At 41.1% G+C, this 21,822-nt stretch overlaps 1 protein-coding gene across 2 annotated transcripts; it reads left to right on the top strand.

The window, feature by feature from the left end:
• Window positions 1-2,420: 2,420 nt before the first annotated feature.
• Window positions 2,421-14,204, top strand: LOC116398948 (excitatory amino acid transporter 1). Of its 2 annotated transcripts, none has more exons than XM_031875723.1 (10): window positions 2,421-3,087; window positions 4,387-4,526; window positions 4,640-4,777; window positions 6,387-6,591; window positions 6,683-6,725; window positions 7,518-7,798; window positions 7,877-8,110; window positions 11,739-11,933; window positions 12,028-12,162; window positions 13,250-14,204. In XM_031875723.1, the coding sequence occupies exons 2-10, from the start codon at window positions 4,388-4,390 to the stop codon at window positions 13,458-13,460; spliced, it is 1,581 nt and encodes a 526-aa protein (XP_031731583.1). In that variant the 5' UTR covers window positions 2,421-3,087; window position 4,387; the 3' UTR covers window positions 13,461-14,204. The 2 variants fall into 2 exon arrangements, with proteins under 2 accessions (XP_031731583.1, XP_031731582.1); XM_031875722.1 differs by having other exon boundaries at window positions 2,422-3,087; window positions 4,384-4,526.
• Window positions 14,205-21,822: the final 7,618 nt, after the last annotated feature.

Genomic DNA, 21,822 nt, shown 5'->3' with positions numbered 1-21,822 from the left:
ATAAATAACCTTATATATTATTATTGTTATTGCACAAAATGAGACTAATAGCCAACAATCTAGCGTTAAGTATTACAATTAGACAGAAAATTAGGATTTCAATTTTTTTATACTATATTTATCCTGTTAATTAAGGATAAATTTGTCTCTGCATTTGACCCATCCCTAAATATGGGGAGCAGTGGGCTGTCTTTGACATGCGACACGTCAAAGGCCATGGTTCGAACAAACAACCTTGTGGTCACCAGACAACCCTCTTAACAAAGTGAGCCACGGTCGCCCACCTTTTCCAATAAAGAAAATCTAAGAGCCAATCAGCTCTTTGATCCGAAGACAGCAAGAAGTTTCCCATCATGCCCTGGGGTCACGCAGTCAGTGGAGAGCAACTGCAGCGCCTGGCTCTAAAATCTGCGGCCACCCCGCTCTCGTGAGGTTATCGTTGCCCACGTGATCATGACGTCAGCGCAAGTCCCATCATGCCCTGGGGTCATGCAGTCAGTGGAGAGCAATTCTGCATAGCCTGGCTCTAAAATCTGCGGCCGCCTCGCTCACGTGAGATCATCGTTACGCACGTTTTCATGACGTCAGAGCAAGTCGGACGCAAATCTACCCAGCATACATTGTGCGCCGATCGCCGGTGATCGATTCTGCGCACGCCTGGCTTAAGTCGAACGAGCCTTTTATACACGAGCTAAAGTACACGGACAGGGAAAGAATAAACGCCAACAGCGGGCACTGGCCACACCGTACGTACGTTACGCTAGATGTACGTACGCTACGTAACGCAAAGAGACGGAGCGGTGACGTTTTGATGTAATGCGCAGCGTGCGCCTCGTGTTCCTGATGCGTTCACAGCCACATAGAAAACTGGAGAGGTCACACAAGGCTACCGGAAAATACTGTTGATTCCAGTTTGTGGTGCTCAATAAGTCCAAACCAGTGACCAGGATTTTAGAAGGACTGAGGTCACGAGTCCCCCAGACAACTATATAAGGTCTTGAATGGGATGTATAAAATAATTATTATACGATACAGGACAGGAACAGACTATAACTGACAATAGGAAAGTGAACTCAGTGCAGATCTCTGCCAGCTGTGTATGCAATGACCACTGCTGTATTGTGATCAGGACTGCTGATCAATCACTGGTGCCAGTCTGCCCTCCATCCAGGACTTCTTCTCCTCCAGAGTCAGGAAACATCACTGCAGACCCATCACACCCTGAACACAACGTGTTCCAGCTTCCCCCCTCTGGGAGGATACAGAACACTGAACACTGGAACAACCAGACACAAGAAGAGTTCCTTCCTGCAGGCCGTCACTCTGATGAACCCTAACAGCAGTCATTCACTGTCAGTAACCCTCTAACACCTAAATATTTACTGTACCTACAGATTATAAATGATATCCTTTTTAACATGTAATTATAATCACCATCAAAAATAAGCAGAATGCTGTACTGTATATTCATGTCCACATACCTGTATATAAAGCAACCTGTTACATGAATCATTTATTCCAGCACCCGTTGAACTCTGCACCATTTCACTGACTCACTTGCTCTTTTAATACATATATTACAAGAAAATTTAGTACAGCTTCTATCTGTGCATATACAGTATATGTAAATATTTTAACTTGTTTGGTTTTTGTCCTTTTTTAAGCTTTATGTTTATTTGTGTGGAGAACATTCAGAGCAACAGAAAACCGGAGTCAAATGCACACATACTAGGCCAGTAAAGCTGATTCTGATTCTATATTATTGATTTTTTCAACTTTTAAATAATACTTGATTCTGCCCTCAATATGTGGTCATGAGATCTGAAGACCCAGAACACGCTGGAGACATTACATCTCCCAGCTGGCCTGGGAACGCCTCGGGATCCCCCAGAATGAGCTGGAACATGTTGCCGGTGAGAGGGAGGTCTGGGTCGGCCTGCTTGACCTGCTGCCACCGCGACCCGACCCCGGATAAGCGGAGGAAAATGGATGGATGGATGGAGATCTGAAATCAAATTTGGGTTTTTATCATAAATTCTTCAAATGAACACAGAGCTCATCTTCAGTCCATCATAGGACTGAAAGCTAAACTGAAGGCCTAAAGCACTGACACAAGTACATTTCTGAGATTGTTTGTATGAACAATCAGACTTGTTTCATTCATAAGTGTGACAGTGAGCAGTGTTTGTAAAAGGCGGTGTGACCTGATTGGAGGGATATATATATAGTTTAATACCATTCTAATTCATTGTATATACATATATGTTCTTTTTTATTCTATTTTATCTTATTCTTTATTATTCTATTTCTTCAAATTCAATATCTGCTCTGTTATTTTATTGTACTGTATATATTGTGCATTTCCATACGTAATATTTTACATTTTATTTTGCTCCATAAATTGCTGCTGCTACAAACTAATTTCCCCCTGGGGATGAATAAAGTTTATATCAATATCTATCTATCTATATCTATATTCTTCACTAATTATATTCAACTCCACCAGGGAATATTTTTCCATACAGCGAGGTCACTTATTACTGCAAGAGCTCTACTTATTCGGCTAATTGTGGTGTGTCATTTACTCTGCGGAATTACGTCGAACTATAACACATCCCAAGTGAAATGATGTGTATCAATTAAACCGGGATATTGTTTTATGATGCCAAATACAATTCTGTGTGTCTGTTTAATGTACAGCCTTCGTTAGAGCAAGAAAAAGCCAACGGATAGTGAGGAGGAGGAGATGAGGAAGATTTCTAGCTTTAGATGGATCGTTCCAAAGTAATACTATGATGATTTTCATGACAACTCTCAACAAAGTTTTTCATCACTCTGGGCTTCAATTGAAACTGTGTCACAGGGCTAACAGTGTTAATATGGGAGGCCCTTTTCTAATTTGTCCTCCTTCCCTCCATCCCTCCCTCTCTCTGTCTCTCCTCTGGATGTCTCCCCTCCCTTACAAAGGTACATGAGAGCTCTCTTTCCCACACACTCCAAGTGCTTCATGTTAGAGCTCTATCTCCCAGTCACTGCCTCACAGCTGGAGCTCTCTGAGAACTGAAGAACAAGCAGCGGTTTAAACAGGTATGTGACATCGTATCAGCTCTCTGTCTGTTCCGCTGTAACTTGTATGGGATACTATTTGTTTTAATTGCTGTGGGATTAAACACAGTTTACATGCAGCGATGAAGCTGGTTCATCTAATTTTGATCACATTTCTTGAGTTGACTTGCAATAGAAAGGAGAAAGAAAATATGAGTCTAGGAAGGTAAAGAGGGTGAGAACATGGATATGAAAGGATCAGTTTACCTCATCACTAAAAGCACAGTTTGGTTTTATTTGGAAAGATTTTCACATATCTGCATCCGCCCCAATACAATGAAGGGGAATGGAATTTAATTCATAGTGCTGACAACTTTGACAAATGAGATTTGAAAAACTCGACAGTGAAATCTTCAAAATCTATGCAAATAAGACACCATGACTAGAAACCATTGGAGGCAAGAGAGAAAATATTGAGATATATGGGAAAGAATGTATAGCAGAAGGAATGCTGTGTAAATGAATGACTGCTACACCTCCAGTGAATTTATAAAGTCCTCTTCCTATTGTCATTTAATGTTATCAACGTTTACTCAGTGAAATCAATTTTGACTCCATTTTAAAGGCTGTTGCACATGAATTTAAAGCTGGATTCTGGTTTTGTCAACATTACATTACATTACATTACAGTCATTTAGCAGACGCTTTTATCCAAAGCGACTTACAATAAGTGTATTCAACATAGGTATTCAAGAGAACTACTAGTCACCAGAAGTCATAAGTGCATCTCCTTTCTTCAAGTCTAAGTTTAAAGAGTTTATTGGACTCTGTAATTCTTCTTCTCGTTCATACTGGCCCTGAAGTGATGCTTTTCTTTTTTATCTTTGACAATATCCACAGAATTTACACTCAAAGTGTGATGCTGATTTCTGTACCATTTTCCTTGTATCAGGATTGAGGGACTTTGGCGTTCATGATTGGACCATTTCATGACAACCAAGCTCTGCATTTTGGTCCCAAAGATATCGGTTCTAGGATTTCCTCTAGGTTGTGTTGGTGGTCCTGTCCAATTCTGTCAAGCAAAGAGCTCTGCCAAACTGCTCCAGAGGCAGCCATAGCATTATAAATAACATATACAAAGTGGCAACTTGAATGCAGCCCAGAACTTACAGTAATAGACATATGGACATACAAGTATTGTGTTAAGGCAAACTTGAAAAGATCCAAACCAATCCTGTAAATCCCAAATGTCCTTGATAAACACTGTAGACACCTCTGCTCGGTGTAGATTTACCAGCCTGCTATCTACACTAATGCACATGTTGTGGTTTCTTACAGCAGGATGCAGCGACTCAGGGAAGGCGTTCACATACGTACAATGAAGGCAAAGAGGAAAGTGGAGGAGATCTCCAAAGAGGACGTCCAGGCTTTCCTCAAGAAGAATGCCTTTGTGCTCTTTACTGTCGGGGCAGTTATTGTCGGTGTGTATGCCTCTGCAAAGCTAAATGCTCATTCAGTCTGTATCTCCTCTGCATTACCAGCACTCCACATAGAGATCCACCTACAGTATATAATGCTGTCACTCTCTCTGCAGGTATTGTTCTGGGATTCACGCTGCGCCCATATAAGATGACCTATCGAGAGGTGAAGTACTTCTCCTTCCCTGGAGAGCTGTTAATGAGAATGCTTCAGATGCTTGTTCTCCCCTTACTGGTATCCAGTCTGATAACAGGTACGACGTCTGTCAGTGGATACAGGACTTGTTAACATTCACTTTGTTCTGGATTCCCAGAGTTATGATTCTGTTTCTCCTCAGAGGTCTTCTATGTTCATGTGATTGGTCAGCTGTCACTTTAGCACCATGTCTTCATCAGACACTACACTGATAATACATTTTGGTATGTGTTGTACAAATTGAGGGAAGAGATATGCCATTCATTAAAAAAGGAGTTGCAACTGGGGAAACGGGTTAGAGATCTTTTTTATCATGACAACAAATAGAATATTTTTTCATCCTAGTATTTGTCTTATTGTGAAATGATCAACAGCATCTCAGATAGGTGTAATAACATATAAGACACTGGGCTTGCTGGGAGAGAATGAGGTGGTTCACAGGGAGGTCATGTTCACAACCCACTGAGGAGGCCAGCCTCACCCCCAGCCTGGTGATGAAGAGATCCCCACTGAATCACTTACAGAGAACACTTGGTTAACTAGAGAAGGTGCTTCATCCTTGTGGCCACTATGCACTCGGCCTATTCTCATGGTTTGCAGCAGTGGACCTCAACTTGTTTTAAGGCAGTCTGCCACTGAAACTTAAAAGGAACTTATTTCGTTTCCACCCACAAATTAGAAAATGATAAAGTTACAGTAGGCCTCTCTCTTTTTCTTGTGTCAACAAAAGGTTGGTTTCCATATTGCTAACATTTCCCATGTTGTGAAAGCTTTTCCTTTAATTAAGCCTACAGTCTGTCATTTAGCCGTCAGTCCAGACTTTAGAAGCTCCCTTTCAGTATCTCACTTAGTTGCAATAGAGAAAAGGCAGTCAGAGGTGGGATTCAGAGCTGTACATATTACACTTCATCTTTGGGAAGGCAATAAAACACTGCACCATAGTTGCACTGTGCACCAACACTGACCTAGAATTTGAAAATGAACTTGTGTTGGTTTCAACAAAACGTAATATTTGGGTTCAGCTCACAGTAATTCAGGTTTATTGATCTGCTGTTTCTACTGACATGCACCTTGGGAATTGTAGTTAACTTCTGTCCTGTGATCTGGACGGAGTGTTTTAACTAAACAGGCTTCAAGTGACCTCATAGCAGGTCCCCAGTAGAGGATTTCGTTTTTGTTAACACGTTCACTGAGAATAACTGTTTTTTCTCTGATCGTCTGGGGAATATGTGCTATCTGCACTCACAGTGCATCACAGCTGAGTGCCACAATTATTTTCCCTTCTTTAAGATAGTGCAGAGTAGCTCTTTTAAACCGTTTAATGCTATTCACGAAGTGCACATTCACAAAATGGCAAACATTTTATCTTTTCTGTCATAAACAGGAAAACTTTCAACAAAAAATGTGAATGCCCTTCTTTTGAATTACAACTACCATTTGCCACTTGAAAGCATAATCCACTCCAAAGGGTTCCTTTAAAGATAACATCCGCCGGACCCACTGTTATATAATTCATTCCTAATCTGCCCACTGCTTCAAAACAAACGAACTGGACAGAGAAAACTTCATCACCAGAACTAGTGCTGACAGGGCACTGCTTTGTAAAGAATATTAGTACATGTTTTAATACTCTGATACTGACTGCATTTCCAACCTCTGTCCATTAGGAATGGCAGCTTTAGACAGCAAAGCCTCAGGAAAGATGGGCATGAGAGCCCTGATTTACTACATGACCACGACCTTTATCGCAGTCTTCATTGGTATCATAGTCGTCCTCATCATCCACCCAGGAAAAGGATCAAAAGCTGAGTTTGGAAAGCAGCAAAAGATAGAGCAAGTCAGTCCTGCTGATGCCTTCTTAGATCTGATCAGGTAACCTGCATATATAAATGATAGTATTCACAAAGTTTGAATGGAACTGGCCAAAATCATCTCTTACTCACTGTGTGATTTCTCATTACAGAAATATGTTTCCACCGAACTTGGTCCAAGCCTGCACACAGCAGGTGAGCTTCACAACGAATATTGACACTCAATTTGCAGTAGCTTTTATCTATGAAGACCGAAAATAGGTAATCTTTTGACAAGCAGCCTCTAGCCCCTAGAGTGTTCATTTCAATCAGGAGAGTCTTCATTTAGAGTGAACAATAATTCATTACATAGAGCACAATGAGATGAATAGTGAAGGGTCTCTGGCCATTAGACCCCATTGGGACGTAGAATAGTGAAGGGGGTCGTCATGAGGTATTTAGTTCAGGAATGCTTCCCCCTGGAGTCCAGACACTGGTGGTGGTAAATGGATTTGCATTTGTATATTTCTACACATCAGGACTAGACTAATTCCCATTCATGCACATTCATACACAAATGGCACAGCCTTCAGGGGCAAATTGGGGTTATGTGTCTTGCCCAAGGACACATCGACATGGACTAGAGGAGCCGGGATCGGACTGCCCTGGTGGTGGTGAAGATCACTGGACTGGTCACTAGATATGACTGAAGGTGAAGGGGGTGGAGGGGGGTCGTATCGGTTCTGACAGCAGCAGAGAGGAGAACAGCTTCAAAATCTGACAGCAACAATATGATTGGCTTAGGGAGGTCGTGGAAGAATCTGGTTGGTATAGGGTTAATGTTAGAGTTAGAGTGAATGCCCATAATCACTACTATAAACATTGGGTGAGCCAGGAGGGCACAGTAATTTAACTCAAAGTATATCGACCGGATTCTGAATGTTAACTAGTGCAGTGGTATGTTTCAAAGTCCACTAGTATAAGTCCTTCAACTCTCTCATTCTCCAGTTCAAAACCAAATATGGAAAGCGAACAGTCCATGTGACTGTCACAGTGAATGACACCCTCTTCAACTCGACCAATGGCATGCAAGAGGTCATGGAGATCACCCGGGAGGAAGTGATCCCAGTGTCGGGTCAGGTGAATGGGGTCAATGCTCTCGGGCTGGTGGTCTTCTCCATGTGCTTTGGTCTAATAATTGGCAGCATGAAGGAGCAGGGCCAGATCCTGAGGGATTTCTTCGACAGCCTCAATGAAGCTATCATGCGCTTGGTTGCCATCATCATGTGGTAAGACTTTGCTTTCAGTGGGAGGTGTTGAACGTCACACTTATTTTCAATAACTCGCTGTTCCTCTCGTCCTCTCAGGTATGCTCCTATTGGTATCCTGTTCCTGATTGCAGGAAAGATTGTGGAAATGGATGATCTGACACAGATGGGTGGCCAGCTGGCCATGTATACCATCACAGTTATCATTGGCTTACTGATACATGGAGTTCTTATTCTTCCCACACTTTATTTTGTTATCACTCGGCAAAACCCTTTTATCTTCATTGCTGGTCTCCTGCAAGCCTTGATAACAGCCCTGGGGACCTCCTCCAGGTGAGTCGTGTCCGACACTACCACACTTCAATAAATGAATCACAACTATTCCCTAAAACGAACTACACTTGGCCTTTGAACGACCCAAAACCTGTTTTGTCTGATAAACGTGTCCGTATGCTTCAATCTAAGTCTGTCCAATTGTCAAACCTTTTTGCCATCAGAATTGTGAGGGCTGCATCCAGGTGTGGAAATTTGTACAGTTTGAACTTTTAGTTTTTTTGATCTTAGTATGGGTTCAAATAGGTACGGATGTAACGTCATGTGACTCAGTGATGTCAGTAAAAGTAACTCAACTTTTGGTTTTACACAGGACACAAACGGCGGCCCCCTGAGTGAAAGTCCTGTATTTGTTTGACCCATCCACCACATCCTCCCTCCAGCCCTTGGAGCACTTTCTCACTCTTAACACTATGTCCATTGCTATGAGCATCTAAACTTGATGCGGATGGGTTTACATTGGGTTAGTTGAAAGCCTGATGCGTCTCATACAGATGCTAAGTCTCTTGAGTCTGTATTTGACGACGTGAGAGTAAGACCGTAGGCCTGTACTGTGAAGCAGGATTTAAGTTTAGCGAGGTAACTTCAGGATTAACTCTGGGTTTACAGTCGTACGACGGAGGTTCACTTCTTACCGGGATAGATCGTCATGGTAACTGATGCTGAGCACATAACCTGCTCCGGAGCAGGTTATGTGCTCATGAATAGTTATAATATTACACAATTATGAAGCAGTTAAAGTCATAATCCAGACTGATAGTAACACAGTTTAAACTGACACATGCAGAAAAGACATCTGATAATAAATCAATGGCTGTGTGAATGTGTAAAATAACAGATTTATAATTTCACTGCTTCATCTAGAGCATGATAGATCCGACTATAATTACGTGTGTGTATTCTGTTAAGTTAATGTGTTGCTTAGATGTGTTCTTATGGCGCGTGTCACAATATTTTAGCCTTGTTCTTCCAGCTGTAACCCCGGTGGTGTGAAACAGACTTGATCTGTATATATTCTCATATCATATATTCATATCCTACATTCACTTATGTGTATTAGCTTCTTGAGCCGTGTGTTGCAGTCACAGACTGGATGCATTGCCTTTTGTTACTTTGCTCCGGTTACCTTAATGTATGCTGTGGTGATTATAAGTTATGGAAGGAAACCTTCTTACTGCATTGAATTATGTTTTTATATCTTTTTTTAAATTTTTTCCCAAGTCTGTTTCACACTGCTGGGGTTGCAGTTGAAAGAATAAGAACACATGTAAGCAACACATTAATTTGATGGAATACACACATGTAATTATAGTCAGACCTATCGTGCTCTATATGAAGCAGTGAAATTTTAAATTTGTTATTTCACACATTTCTTTTGCATTTGTCTGTTTAAACTGTGTAGTTTTTAGTCTGGATTATGATTTTAACTTGCTGTAAACCCTTTTCTGTGAAGTTGATAAACAGCTTTGTAGGACCGTTTAGCGGGATCACGGTAGTTAGGGTTAGTTAAACCAGATAACCAAAAGATATCTGGATGCTTGAACTGGCTTTGTAGTACAGGCCTCCAGTTGGTACAAGACAGAGGGGAGAGTGAAATGAGGGAGACAATATTAAGCATTGGAAGAACGGAGGGAAACACAGGTTGAGCCGTGGGACAAAGAGGCGCTTCGGTTGGGACAGGACAGGGCCAAATTTGTCTCCTTTCTTTTACCTTGGTTTGTTGGCTAGTTTGTTTTTCTTCTGAAGTTACGGGTTTCAATAGCCCTGTACTGTAAAACAGTGCATGCCTTGGGGGCCAAAGGTAGCATTAGTTGCTGAAGTTAATATTATTCATTGTTTTCTCAATGTGTTTTTGGTTGGATGCCTGAAATAAGGAATGTGCTTAATACAGAAGAGATTTTAACGTTTCGTTCTACAATATAAAATATGTCAGTAAATACCTCTCTAGTGTATTTAGAAGCTTTTACGTGTCTTAAAAAGGTGGTTCAAATTCTAAACGTAATAATGAATATCTTGCATTTAAGGCTACATATATTAGGAGACTGTCTGTCTATGTTCATTGATTACTGTTAATGATTCCTCACAATCATTATTAACAATGTTTTACCAAATCATTATGAGTTTGATGGCAGACAGATGATATTAGAGGTCTTCAGTACATGTACAAGCTAATATTTAACACCAAATCTTTAAACGGAGCGAACTATACTGACTGACTCGTCTTTAGTGGAGCTCCTCACTGCTGACTGGATATGAAGCCCTCTAAGGCAAATTTGTGATTTGTGATTTCGGGCTCTACAAAATTAAATTTAATTGAAATTGAATTTTCCTATCTTTATTCAAGAGTGTGGGCTTTCAATTTGAAAGCATGACTTATTGATTTCATATCAGTCTGTATAATGCTCTCCCTCTAAACCCTGTCCTCATACTCAAACAGCCCCTGCTTGCACTTGGATTTCTGCTCAGACTGCTTGTGAGGAGAGGGGCTGAAGCTGGAACGCAAGAAATCTGTGCAAGCAACGATATATCTGAGTGCAAGCATACAGTTTAAACAGAAATCCAAGCGCAAGCAGGGGGTGTTTGTGTGTGAGGACAGGGTTTAGAGGGAGAACATTTCAAAATATTAAATTAAATCAATAAGAACTCACTCTTGAGTAAAGATAGGAAAGAAAGCTGCATAACTGAAAGCACTGTTGTCAGCTCAGTCATGATACACATACATTACTTCCTAAAAGCTTACTGAAATGCCATGAAAGCCACAGAGACAGCCATAACTCTGCTGCAAATTAGTCGGCCACTGAGCTATTAACAGTTCTTATCGGCAGTGGTGGAAAGTAAATAAGTAGCCTACATTTATTTAAAGTTATTGAATGAAATAAAAACCCAGCCTATGTTGCCAACTATTTTACAGTGAAATTAGCTAGCAGCACTAAATCCAAAAGTCCTTAAATCTAGAAAGAATGTCTGCAAGCCTGATAGTCCCTTTAAGCCTCCCTCCAAAATGATCATTATGAACATAAACAACAAACATTGCTACTGTTAGTAATGTTAGACAGGTAGGGAAGGAAGACAGGTAGGTAGACAGCAGGGTAGGTGGACAGGAAAGTAGGTAAGCACACAGGTGGGTAGGTAGATACGTAGATAGGTAAGCACACAGGTGGATAGGTAGATATGTAGATAGGTAAGCACACAGGTGGGTAGGTAGATATGTATACAGGTAAGCGCACAGGTGGATAGGTAGATACGTATACAGGTAAGCACACAGGTGGGTAGGTGGATATGTAGATAGGTAAGCGCACAGGTGGGTAGTCCATCCAATCTATTTAGATTGTATGGCGGTTCAGTATAGTCAGTTCAGTTTGAAGATTTGCTGTTAAAGATGTGTTCATGTACTGAACACTTCTAGACTGAATGGTGATATGATCACTGACTGGTGTACAGTGGGCTTCATGCTGAAGTGCATTTGAATGAGATGGAATCACTTAGCTTAGAAAAAAAGTGAGCCAAGCAAAAAATGAACTGAATGCAACAATTCAAGCAAAGTGAATCAGAATTTCCACCTGTGAAGGATATTTCCCAACATGTAAGACTGTTTTTTAAACTATTTTTCCATTCTTCCATCTCTCAGCTCAGCCACCCTCCCTGTCACCTTTAAATGTCTGGAGGAGAACAACAAAATTGACAAGCGAATCACACGTTTCGTGCTGCCTGTGGGTGCCACCATCAACATGGATGGAACAGCTCTGTATGAGGCACTGGCAGCCATCTTTATTGCCCAGGTCAACAATATAGAGATGAACTTTGGTCAGATCATCACCATCAGGTTAAAAAAAACAGGAGGATCATAGATTATGCTTCTGCAAAACAAATGAAAAATCCCAGCATTTTTATCTGTGTATGCTTTCTCTTCAATCTAGTATTACGGCGACTGCAGCCAGTATCGGAGCTGCTGGCATCCCTCAGGCAGGCCTGGTCACCATGGTGATTGTACTGACCTCTGTTGGACTTCCTACTGATGACATCACTCTCATCATTGCGGTTGATTGGTTTCTGTGAGTGGCTTCCTGGATCATGAACATGTGAACAATAATACATTGTGTGTGACACGTTGCTCTGTGAAGTGCTGTAACTTTAACTCTGTCATCTTAAAGGTCAGAAGCAGATCTGTATCTACTACCACCTAGTGACATACTTCTCTCTCCCCGGAGTCTCGTTCTACATCTTCCCTTTTGTATTGAATATTTTTGCAATGAGTTTTAACATAGAAACATAATTAGGTTTCCCAAATTAATCATTTCAATTAGAATACCCTTCCCTGAAATTACTCAGCTAACTGGGGTAATAAGAAAAATACCCTTCTCTCCTTTGACTGGAATGGACCAAATCTGACTGTCTGTCAAAGCATTCCCACACGAAGACAGGCCCAGAAGTATAGTATAGTGTTTAATGAATAAACGCCTGTATGTTCTAAAGCTACAGCTGTGTTTTATAAAGCAAGAATAACAGCGAACCAGGCTTATTTTCAGGTTTAGGTAAGTCTGGCCTAAGTTCTCATCGAAACTTTCCTTGAGACTAGTCTGGTCCACTCAGGCTAGTTGTCAAGCTTAGCTTCCCCTCAGGCTGAAAGGTTTTAAGACTTTAGATACAGCTCACATTACAAAAGGTTAAGCCTTGGGGGAACTACCTACTAGAGACCTTTTTGTTGGCCGGGGGCAGGTTTCAGGAAGTCACTGCTCTCAGCAAAGAAATAGTCCAGAACATAACCACCCATCAATCCAGAACTTGTTTTTTTTTTACTTTTTTTGTTATACAAATGAAAGATAAAAGTTATATACAGTATGTCAAAATATAACATGTTCATCAGTGAGCTTTAGAGGTGCTGGTTACAGAGCCATGATAGCTGTTGGTAGTCTTTATGCTAAACTAAGCTAATAGCATTCTGGCTCCAGCTCCATCTGCTCGTCTAATAAATGATTGTATTTGGCAAAGTATTTTATTTGCATTTTACCTCATTTCAGTTGCATACAACTAAATGAAGAAAAGCAACTCTGCCCTCAAATATAGCTGCAGTTACCGTGCACCCAGCATGTTTGCCCACTTAATTGCCCTTTTATTGTCTTTGTTCATGCTGGAGAGTAGGGACCGTCTGCGTACCACGACCAATGTCTTGGGGGATTCAATCGGAGCCGGCATTGTGGAGTTCCTGTCCCGACATGAGCTCCGCAGCAAAGACGTGGAGATGGGAAACTCAGTGCTGGAGGAGAGGGAGAGGAAGAAACCCTACAAGCTCATCTCCCAAGATAGTGATTTTGAAAATGACAAACGTACTCACAGTGAATCAAACATGTAGTTCAACATCATTACCGTGTACAAGCACTTACAGCTGGTTCTGTTTTGGGGAGTAGGGACCTAATCGTCAAACATAGTTTTATTGTTATTATTTCACACTTTTTTGATTTGATAACATTCCTTTATTATCTCTTTCATCCAAAATGACATAATGTGCTGACATTATTTGGTTTTCGTTCAAATAGGACTGGTAGTTTTTGTTTTGTAAGTTTACTACTGAAATTAACATTTTAACCACATATTACCCTCATGTAGAGTTTGAGCTGGAAGTAGGTTTAGATATGTGCTGGATGAAAGATAAAACACTGCACTGAACCACAGAGATATTATGATATGATATATTAAGAAATTATATATTTGGACTCTAACCATTTTTCCACCAGGAGATGACTAAAGTTAAATTAAAATGTGTCTATATTGTCCCAACATTAGATGGTTAATATTGTGGTTATTACAGGTTTGATTTTTATGTTTCAGTGGTACAGGTTCACAGATTCTTTCTCATACAAGAATTGCAAATGCATGTGTGTGTGTGCACATTCACATCCTGACAGTGTGTGACTTTTTATCAACATTGCTGAGTCAATGCAGATATGAGAGAAGTGACTATGTTGGGTTATTAATACATGTTAAAGCCTCTGATTTCAATATGAATGTGTGAAAAAGAATTCAACAACTGAACATTAAAACAGTTGTTTTAGATTTTGTTTATTATAACTTCAGTGAAATAAACCGAAAAAAAGCCTTTCCTGCCTGTCTCCCTTTTATTCATGTCAGGGATCATTTCAATTGATTAAATAATTAAATATTATAAAGAGAGAGAGAGAGAGAGAGAGAGAGAGAGAGAGATTATAAAGAACAGTGAAGAGTATTTAGAACATTGGAAAGAAGAAACTGAAAGCCAAAGTAGAATAGAAAGTAATCTGGCCCCAAAAAAAGATGACAAATTGTCAGAATATCTCTCTACTGTCAGAGATATGAAGCAGAGACCGATCCTCACCAAATACAGGCTCAGTGACCACAAAAAGGGAAATCCAAACAGGAAGATACTAAAATCCATGGCAACGAAAAGAAAACAGAGTATGTGGTTACTGTTGGACAGGTGAGGTTAGGGTTAGGGTTGGGGTTAGGGTATCACTACTTAAAGATCCACCAAGCGAAGATAAACTGTCTGGCGGGAGCAGGAGCAGCAACACGCACAGGTGTCCAACCTGGTGAGACACAGGAGGAGCCAGGCCTGGAGTCACCCCATATTGCCCAGAACCTCCAAGAGTTGCAAACTAATCCCTCTAGCATTGAGTCTAACAGAAGATGGATGCTAATATGGTAAATGGACTGTACTTGTATAGCACATTTCTAGTCGACCACTCAAAGCTCTTTAACACTACATGCGATCATTTACCCATTCACACCGATCCATACACTGATGCAGGGATCCATGCAAGGTGCCACCTGCCTATCTAACATTCAGACAACATTCACACACTGTAGGCACAGCTACGGGAGCAATTTTGGGGTTAAGTGCCCAAGGACACATCGACATAGACTTGCGGAGCCACCGATCCTCTGATTGAAGGACGACCCTGCTCTCCATTGAGCCACAGTCCCCAATATGACTTCACTTTGGAAACAGTTTGACCAAGATGTCAACCACATTTTGGAGGCAACGGTCAAATGTAGGAAAAGAAGAATGCATTGGCTTGGCCCAGTTTATGTGCATCCTACAGAAAAGATCAGAGTCCTCACCAGGCAGAGTAGCATTCTGGTGAGGAAGGGCTCAAAAGCGTGTCGCCTTTATTGCCAACCCCTTAAATTTCACCTTGGAGTTGCTGGGGCAGAAGCGCAGTGGCAAACTGGTCTGCTCCCAGGAAGACATAGACTAACATCTAAAGGCAGATATACAGCGGCCCTGAAAGACAGCAGGAGTTGGGAGAGTGCAACATCTTAATAGACCCCCCTTCACCGGAAGTGCAGATCAACATGTCGGAGCTGCAGCTAAAGGAAGTCAGAGAGGTTGTCCGTAAGGCAAGGGCAAACTCCGCTCCAGGACCAAGCGGCACCTCGTACAAAGTGTACAAGAACTGTTCCAAACTCCTGCTGCATCTATGGAAAATGTTACGAGTCTTCTGGAGAAGGGGGAATATCTCAGATCAGTGGAGAGTGACCGAAGGGGTGTGAATTCCTAAGGAGGAAAACTCCACCCCGATAGACTTGCATCATCTCTTTGCTGTGTGTCTAGGCTAAGATCTTCTTCAGTGCTGTTTCACCTACCTGGCAAAGAACACCTGCATCGACATATCAGTCCAGAAGGGTTGCATATCAGGGATACCAGGCTGTCTGGAGCACACCGGTGTGGTGACAGCTCATCAGGGAGGCCAGAGAAAACAAGGGCAACATGTCAGTGTTATGGCTTGACCTGGTTCCATCCCACACAAGCTGCTGCAATTCACTCTGACCAAAGATCATCATCTTCAGGAGCAATTACATCAGGATGGTATAAGGTTAAGATTGGTATCATCACAGGGTGCACTATCTTTGTGACAATGTTCTCCCTAGCCATGAACATGCTCACAAATTCAGCTGAACCCGAGTGCAGAGGACCCAGATTGAATTACGCTAAACGGCAACCATCCATCAGGGCATTCATGGATGACCTCACAGTCACCACAGAATCAGTCCCAGGCTGCCGGTGGATTCTGACAGGACTTGAGAAGCTAGTGCTGAGGAAAAGGAAGGGGGAGGATTAGTTCAGATTCAACATCGCAGGCATAGCCATTCCAACCATGACAGAGAAGGCAGTCAAGAGCTTGGGCAAGGTTTTTGCTCTCTGAGGGACACAACTGCTATCCATTCGACCAGCACGGAGTTGGATGGCTGGCTGAAAGCTGTGGACAAGTCGGGCCTACCTTGAAAGTTTAAAGCCTGGGTCTATCAGCATGGCATTCTTCCCAGGATACTGTGGCCCCTCCTCGTCTATGCAGTCCTAATCTCAACAGTTGAGACCTTAGAGAGGAGGGTCAGCAAACACCTCAGGAGATGATACGACTCTGCTAGCAGCGCTGTCCTCATCTGATGACGCCTTCCTGATATTCTCCAACACCCGCCCAAGTACTGGAACAGATCGGCCCTCTGGTCTTCTTCCCAGGTAAGAGCATTTTCCATGCCTACAGATATTTCTGCTTATTGTAAGATTACATTGATTTGAAAGTCCTCCATCTGAACAAAACGAAGTACAGCACTCCATGGTTTTATAAAGAGAGGATTCACTTAACAGCTTTTCTTTTAGTTGTTTAGCAGCTGTTTGTATTGTTGTAACCCGGCTCCTAGGCTATGACAAATATGGAAAGGACACAAGGGATGATGGTAACGTAAAGGTATTTATTATAACTAAATAAAGAAATAGTTACCTATGTGAAGTGTGTCAGTCAGTAACGTCAGTAATGTAAACGTGAATGTGTGTGTGATGAAGTGTGGGGTGTTGTCAGCAAAACAAAAGACCAAAACCAAAGTATAAACGGGCAGCCACTGGCAGGGATCACTCAGCATGCGCAGGAGAGAGCCAGGGCAGAGCAACACTGGAGCAGGGCTTTCATGCCCTCGGAGCTCCAGGACCAGGTGCTCTGCATCAAGTAATCTACCATGACTGCTTCCTGTGACTCCTTCAGGGACAAAGGGACAAAAGCATACTTTTACAGTGGTTAGAGGCAGGGGCCGTCACAGTATCAATTGTAATTCATTATCATATGTATTATTACACATTTTTGTTCTGTCCATTAACTTTGACTGCTTTAACAAACTCTGAGCCTAACCCTGAATCTCTGAGATGGAAAACTGGAGTTTTCGTTTCCACAACAGCTGATCAGATCAGAGTCAACTCTGAGTTTGTTCACTCTGGGTTGGGCTTGTGTGTGGTGAATTACAACAGCCATCATCAATGGAGCTCTGATTCCACGATACACCATGGCAACAGGTAAACAGGCAACCTTCATTTTAATTCAGTGAAAGTAGAGATATTCATGCATATAAGCTATATATGGACTCTGCACATTGATCTTTAAACAAGAGCCTGAGTTAGAGGGGGGAAATGTCAAAATGTTTACACAATAAAGTTTTATTCAGTGTTGTCCATAACCTAATAATAATAGGCTGTACCCTACATATATCTCAAACAGCTTTAATCTGACGGGGACAAAACACAGGGGCCAACAGAAGATGACAAATATAGTTGAAGATTTAAAAAATGTATTGTTCAATAGAGATAAGAGACAGTGTAAGATCACAATGTGATCCAGTAACAATGTGTTTGGTCGTTTAAAATATTGTGGATTTTAAATGTAAGACATATTTCACACTTATTGGCTCAATTGCATTCAGTAGCTTTATTTCAGCTACTTCAACAAATGTAATATTGTTTAACACCGTCATTGAAATGCTGTTAAAACACGTTCAATATACGCAGCCAGTTTTAAAAAACTCACTTTCAAACTACATTCTACAGTTACACCATGACCCTGCTTACTCAGACATATTAACATATAATCGGCAATATTGCATGAATTATGTTCAATCTGTGACAGTTGGCATTAACTGTGTGGACAGAGTCACAGCATTATATATGTATATTAAAAACATCTTCCACTTGCAACAAAGGACATGGAGAGGTTTTATTCTGAGCTGAGGGTGACTTGACTCTAATATGAAAACTTGAGGTGAAAAACGCTGTTAAAATGACTGTCAACACATAAAATCAGTAACTTTAGATTTTCCTGAGAAACTAATTAATATCTTTGATATGGACTGAATGAATAACGAAATGAAAGAAGAAGACACTATGAGGTTACTCAGGTTAGGCTGCAGTTTGTGGGGACACCGGCTAAGAATGGCTTCCTGGATCAGTTTGTACTTTTTATCTTGTACTTTTATTGTTTCCATTTCCAGATAGAAAAAGCACATTCCCCAAAGTACAAATATTTGTTTGTCACTCAAATCATGTGAAAGGAAGGTCTGAGTCACGTGAGAAATGTTGTGAACTGTTGCTCTTCAGGGAGGCTAATGTGTGTGAATGAGTGTGAAACCGGGAGATGGCGACAGGGCAACAAGTGGATTATTACCGAGAGTAGAGTCCATGAAGAAGAACGATCCGCTACCACGGAGCGAAAGGCGATTGGCTGACTCTCTCTTCACGAACACTATCGTCAAGTAAAGGAGATGGTACGTGTTACAACATTTAGGTACAACACATGCGCAGAGCATGTCCCAGCCTTCATTCCCTGCACTGGCCGGTGTTACGTCCCTACTGGTTTCTGCACCTACTGGTTTCCCTTCCGTGCGTGTGTTGTGTTCGCTTAACAGCTGCAGCGGTTTTCTGCCTCTGTCGCCTGATTCGTCACACATTCACAAACATATTGCTGGAGATCGAAAAGACACATCTCATATCAATTGCAGGGATTACGATTGTATAAATTAGCACTGCATCACAGCCACGTATGAAGAAATGCATAGAAGAAAATACATTTATGCAAAGATCGCAACAACCTGGATTCGAACTCTGGCGAGCAAAACTCCTTAAGGCGGTCGCGCTACGCACTCCGCCACTTATGCATAGTAATTTAACAGACATTCAGTAATTTATTCACCAAGTCATACCTCATCAGTGTCCAGGAAACGTTTTGGTTTAGGTTGAACTGAAACAACTGGTTTCCTGGGGCGTATCTTCGAACAAAACCTTATCAATGCTTTTTCGCGAGGCTTTGCCCATACACCACCGACGCATTTTGACAAAAACAAATGTACTTTTGTGACGATTATACAGTGACGATCGTACTTTGAAAATACACTAAATAATTGCGAACTCTTGTTCGGTCGGTCAGGATACGTTTTGGGGCGCCATGCTTAAAAAATATATATTATGCACAATGTCACTACTTCAGCTCTCTTAGTTGTTAGAGGGTAGACTTCTAGCCACTTTGTGAAGTAGTCCACACACATACGTAACCATTGTTGGTGCAATTCAGCTTGCCAACTAGATCCATCCAGACTAGTCTGAAGGGCTCAGTCACCTTAGAATGCAAACCAAAGATTACACCAACAAGACTTCATACAACATGTTAAATTGAATGTTTATTCACCTCTACGGGTTATACTGAATTGTCTCCATCATACAGGTCCTGTTTTTCTGGCAGGCATCACATTGGGCAATCTGACCAACCGTGGCAAAGAAATTGTCAACAAAGTAAGTTGACAAAGTAAGTATTTAGTGTATTTTCAAAGTACGATCGTCACTCTATAATCGTCCAAAAATACATTTGTTTTCGTCAAAATGCGTTGGTGGTGTATGGTCGTATGTTTGTAAGTGTTCGGAGAGACGCCCAAGGAAACCAGTTGTTTCAGTTCACCCTAAACCAAAACTTTCCCTGGGCCGTAAATACGTGAATGACTGATGCATCTGTCAGAGTAAGTGGCGGACCGCGTAGCGCGACCGTATTTGGGTTTGTTATTATTTTGCTCGCCAGAGTTCGAATTCAGGTTGTTGCGATCTTTGCATAAATGTATTTTCTTCTATGTATTTCTTCATACGTGGCTGTGATGCAGTGCTAATTTATACAATCGTAATCCCTGCAATTGATATATGTGTCTTTTCGATCTCCAGCAATATGTTTGTGAATGTGTGACGAATCAGGCGACAGAGGCAGAAAACCGCTGCAGCTGTTAAGCGAACACAACACAACACACGCACGGAAGGGAAAGCAGTAGGTCCAGAAACCAGTCGGAAGGGAAACCAGTAGGGACGTAACACCGGAACAGACTGGACAGAAACGTGAGACGGTATTGCAATGTCTGTGTATTTGTCAGAATGTCAAGTAAAGAAAAAATAAAGTATTACTCACATTAGTCTAAAGTGTGCACCGACCACATTATTGATGGTACTCACCATGTCCGGAGTAGATTTATCTCAGGCCTCAGGACGACATCCAACAGTCTGCGCTGGCGATAAATCTCCTCCTTGTAAGCCGATAAAGTTTGTGTAAAAACTGCTAATATTTCGTCGATAACCTCAGTCAGTCGCTCGTTGATTACATTTCTCAAATTCTCAACCGCAGCCATCTCCAGTGTCAGTGTGTGTGAAAGAAAGATAAACCGACTTTCGTGTTGTTTTTTTCGCTGGCAGGAACAACAACCGTGTGGCTTCCGGTCACATTTTCAGATTAAAAGCGTTATTTCCACGACTCTACATAAGAAAATTCATAGCTTTCCTAAAACGCAAAAACACACATACACATTCTGTATAATGTATTTCATTATGCACAATAAGTAGGGGGTTTTTCTATGTAAGAAATAAAACCAGTCATTGTCTTTGGGGATAATCAAAGAATAAGCAAACACTTTGGTTCCTTAAAAAGACAAATAAATAAATGGACTCCCAATAAGAGTTAGAGATGAGCAAAGGCATTCATGAGTTGCTATTTTTTTAAGATAATGACTCATGGACAATCATATTGGTCGAGGTGAAACTGACTGCTCATCCCTCTACATCAGGGGTCTCAAACTCATTTTCACTCTGGGCCACATCAGCATCACGGTCGCCCACAAAGGGCCGGTTGTAAATGTAAGACTGTGTAAATGTAACTACTCCTAACATATTGGTAAATAACTGTCTCTGCATTTGATTATTGTTTATTCAAGTGTAAAAATATTGTACATGCAGTTATATAAATGTAAAAATATATTTAAGCACATTTCTGTTATTATAACTTAAATCCTTTTAATTTAGGGTTCAGAAACCCACATTACTCTTATCAAAGATCAAACTTTTAAAGAAAATAGCAAAGACAAATATCAAACAAGTTATTACAATAACTTTGTTCAAAGCTTAAAATCCTTTCAAGGGTGCATTTGCACAATCCCACATGAAGTATTTCATGTGTTGTAAAGCCACGTTTAGTCTTCAATGTACTCACAATACATTTCCATGTCACATGTACATTAACCAGCCAAAGAGCTGCTTCTATGACTGTGTTTAAGTATCTCATAATTCTGAATTTCTATCATAATTTTGACTTTCTATCTCATAATTTCGACTACGGGGATATTTTTATTATCAAGTCTAACTTTTAATTATTTATTTTTTTATTAAATTGTTTTTAAACTTTTTTTTTTTTGCTGGAGGATTCGCGGGCCACATAAAATGACGTTGCGGGACGGATTTGGCCCGCGGGCCTTGAGTTTGAGACCCCTGCTCTACATACAACAATGTCACTAATAATGAGACTCCAACTCTGTGGATCATGATTATACATGCCAAACTTGGTTATTTATATACTTTTTATATATATATATATATATATATATATATCATAAATTAT

Source organism: Anarrhichthys ocellatus, unplaced genomic scaffold, assembly GCF_004355925.1.
Source record: "Anarrhichthys ocellatus isolate YVR2014 unplaced genomic scaffold, GSC_Weel_1.0 scaffold95, whole genome shotgun sequence".
NCBI lineage: Eukaryota > Metazoa > Chordata > Actinopteri > Perciformes > Anarhichadidae > Anarrhichthys > Anarrhichthys ocellatus.
This window is presented reverse-complemented; position numbering and strand designations above follow the sequence as displayed.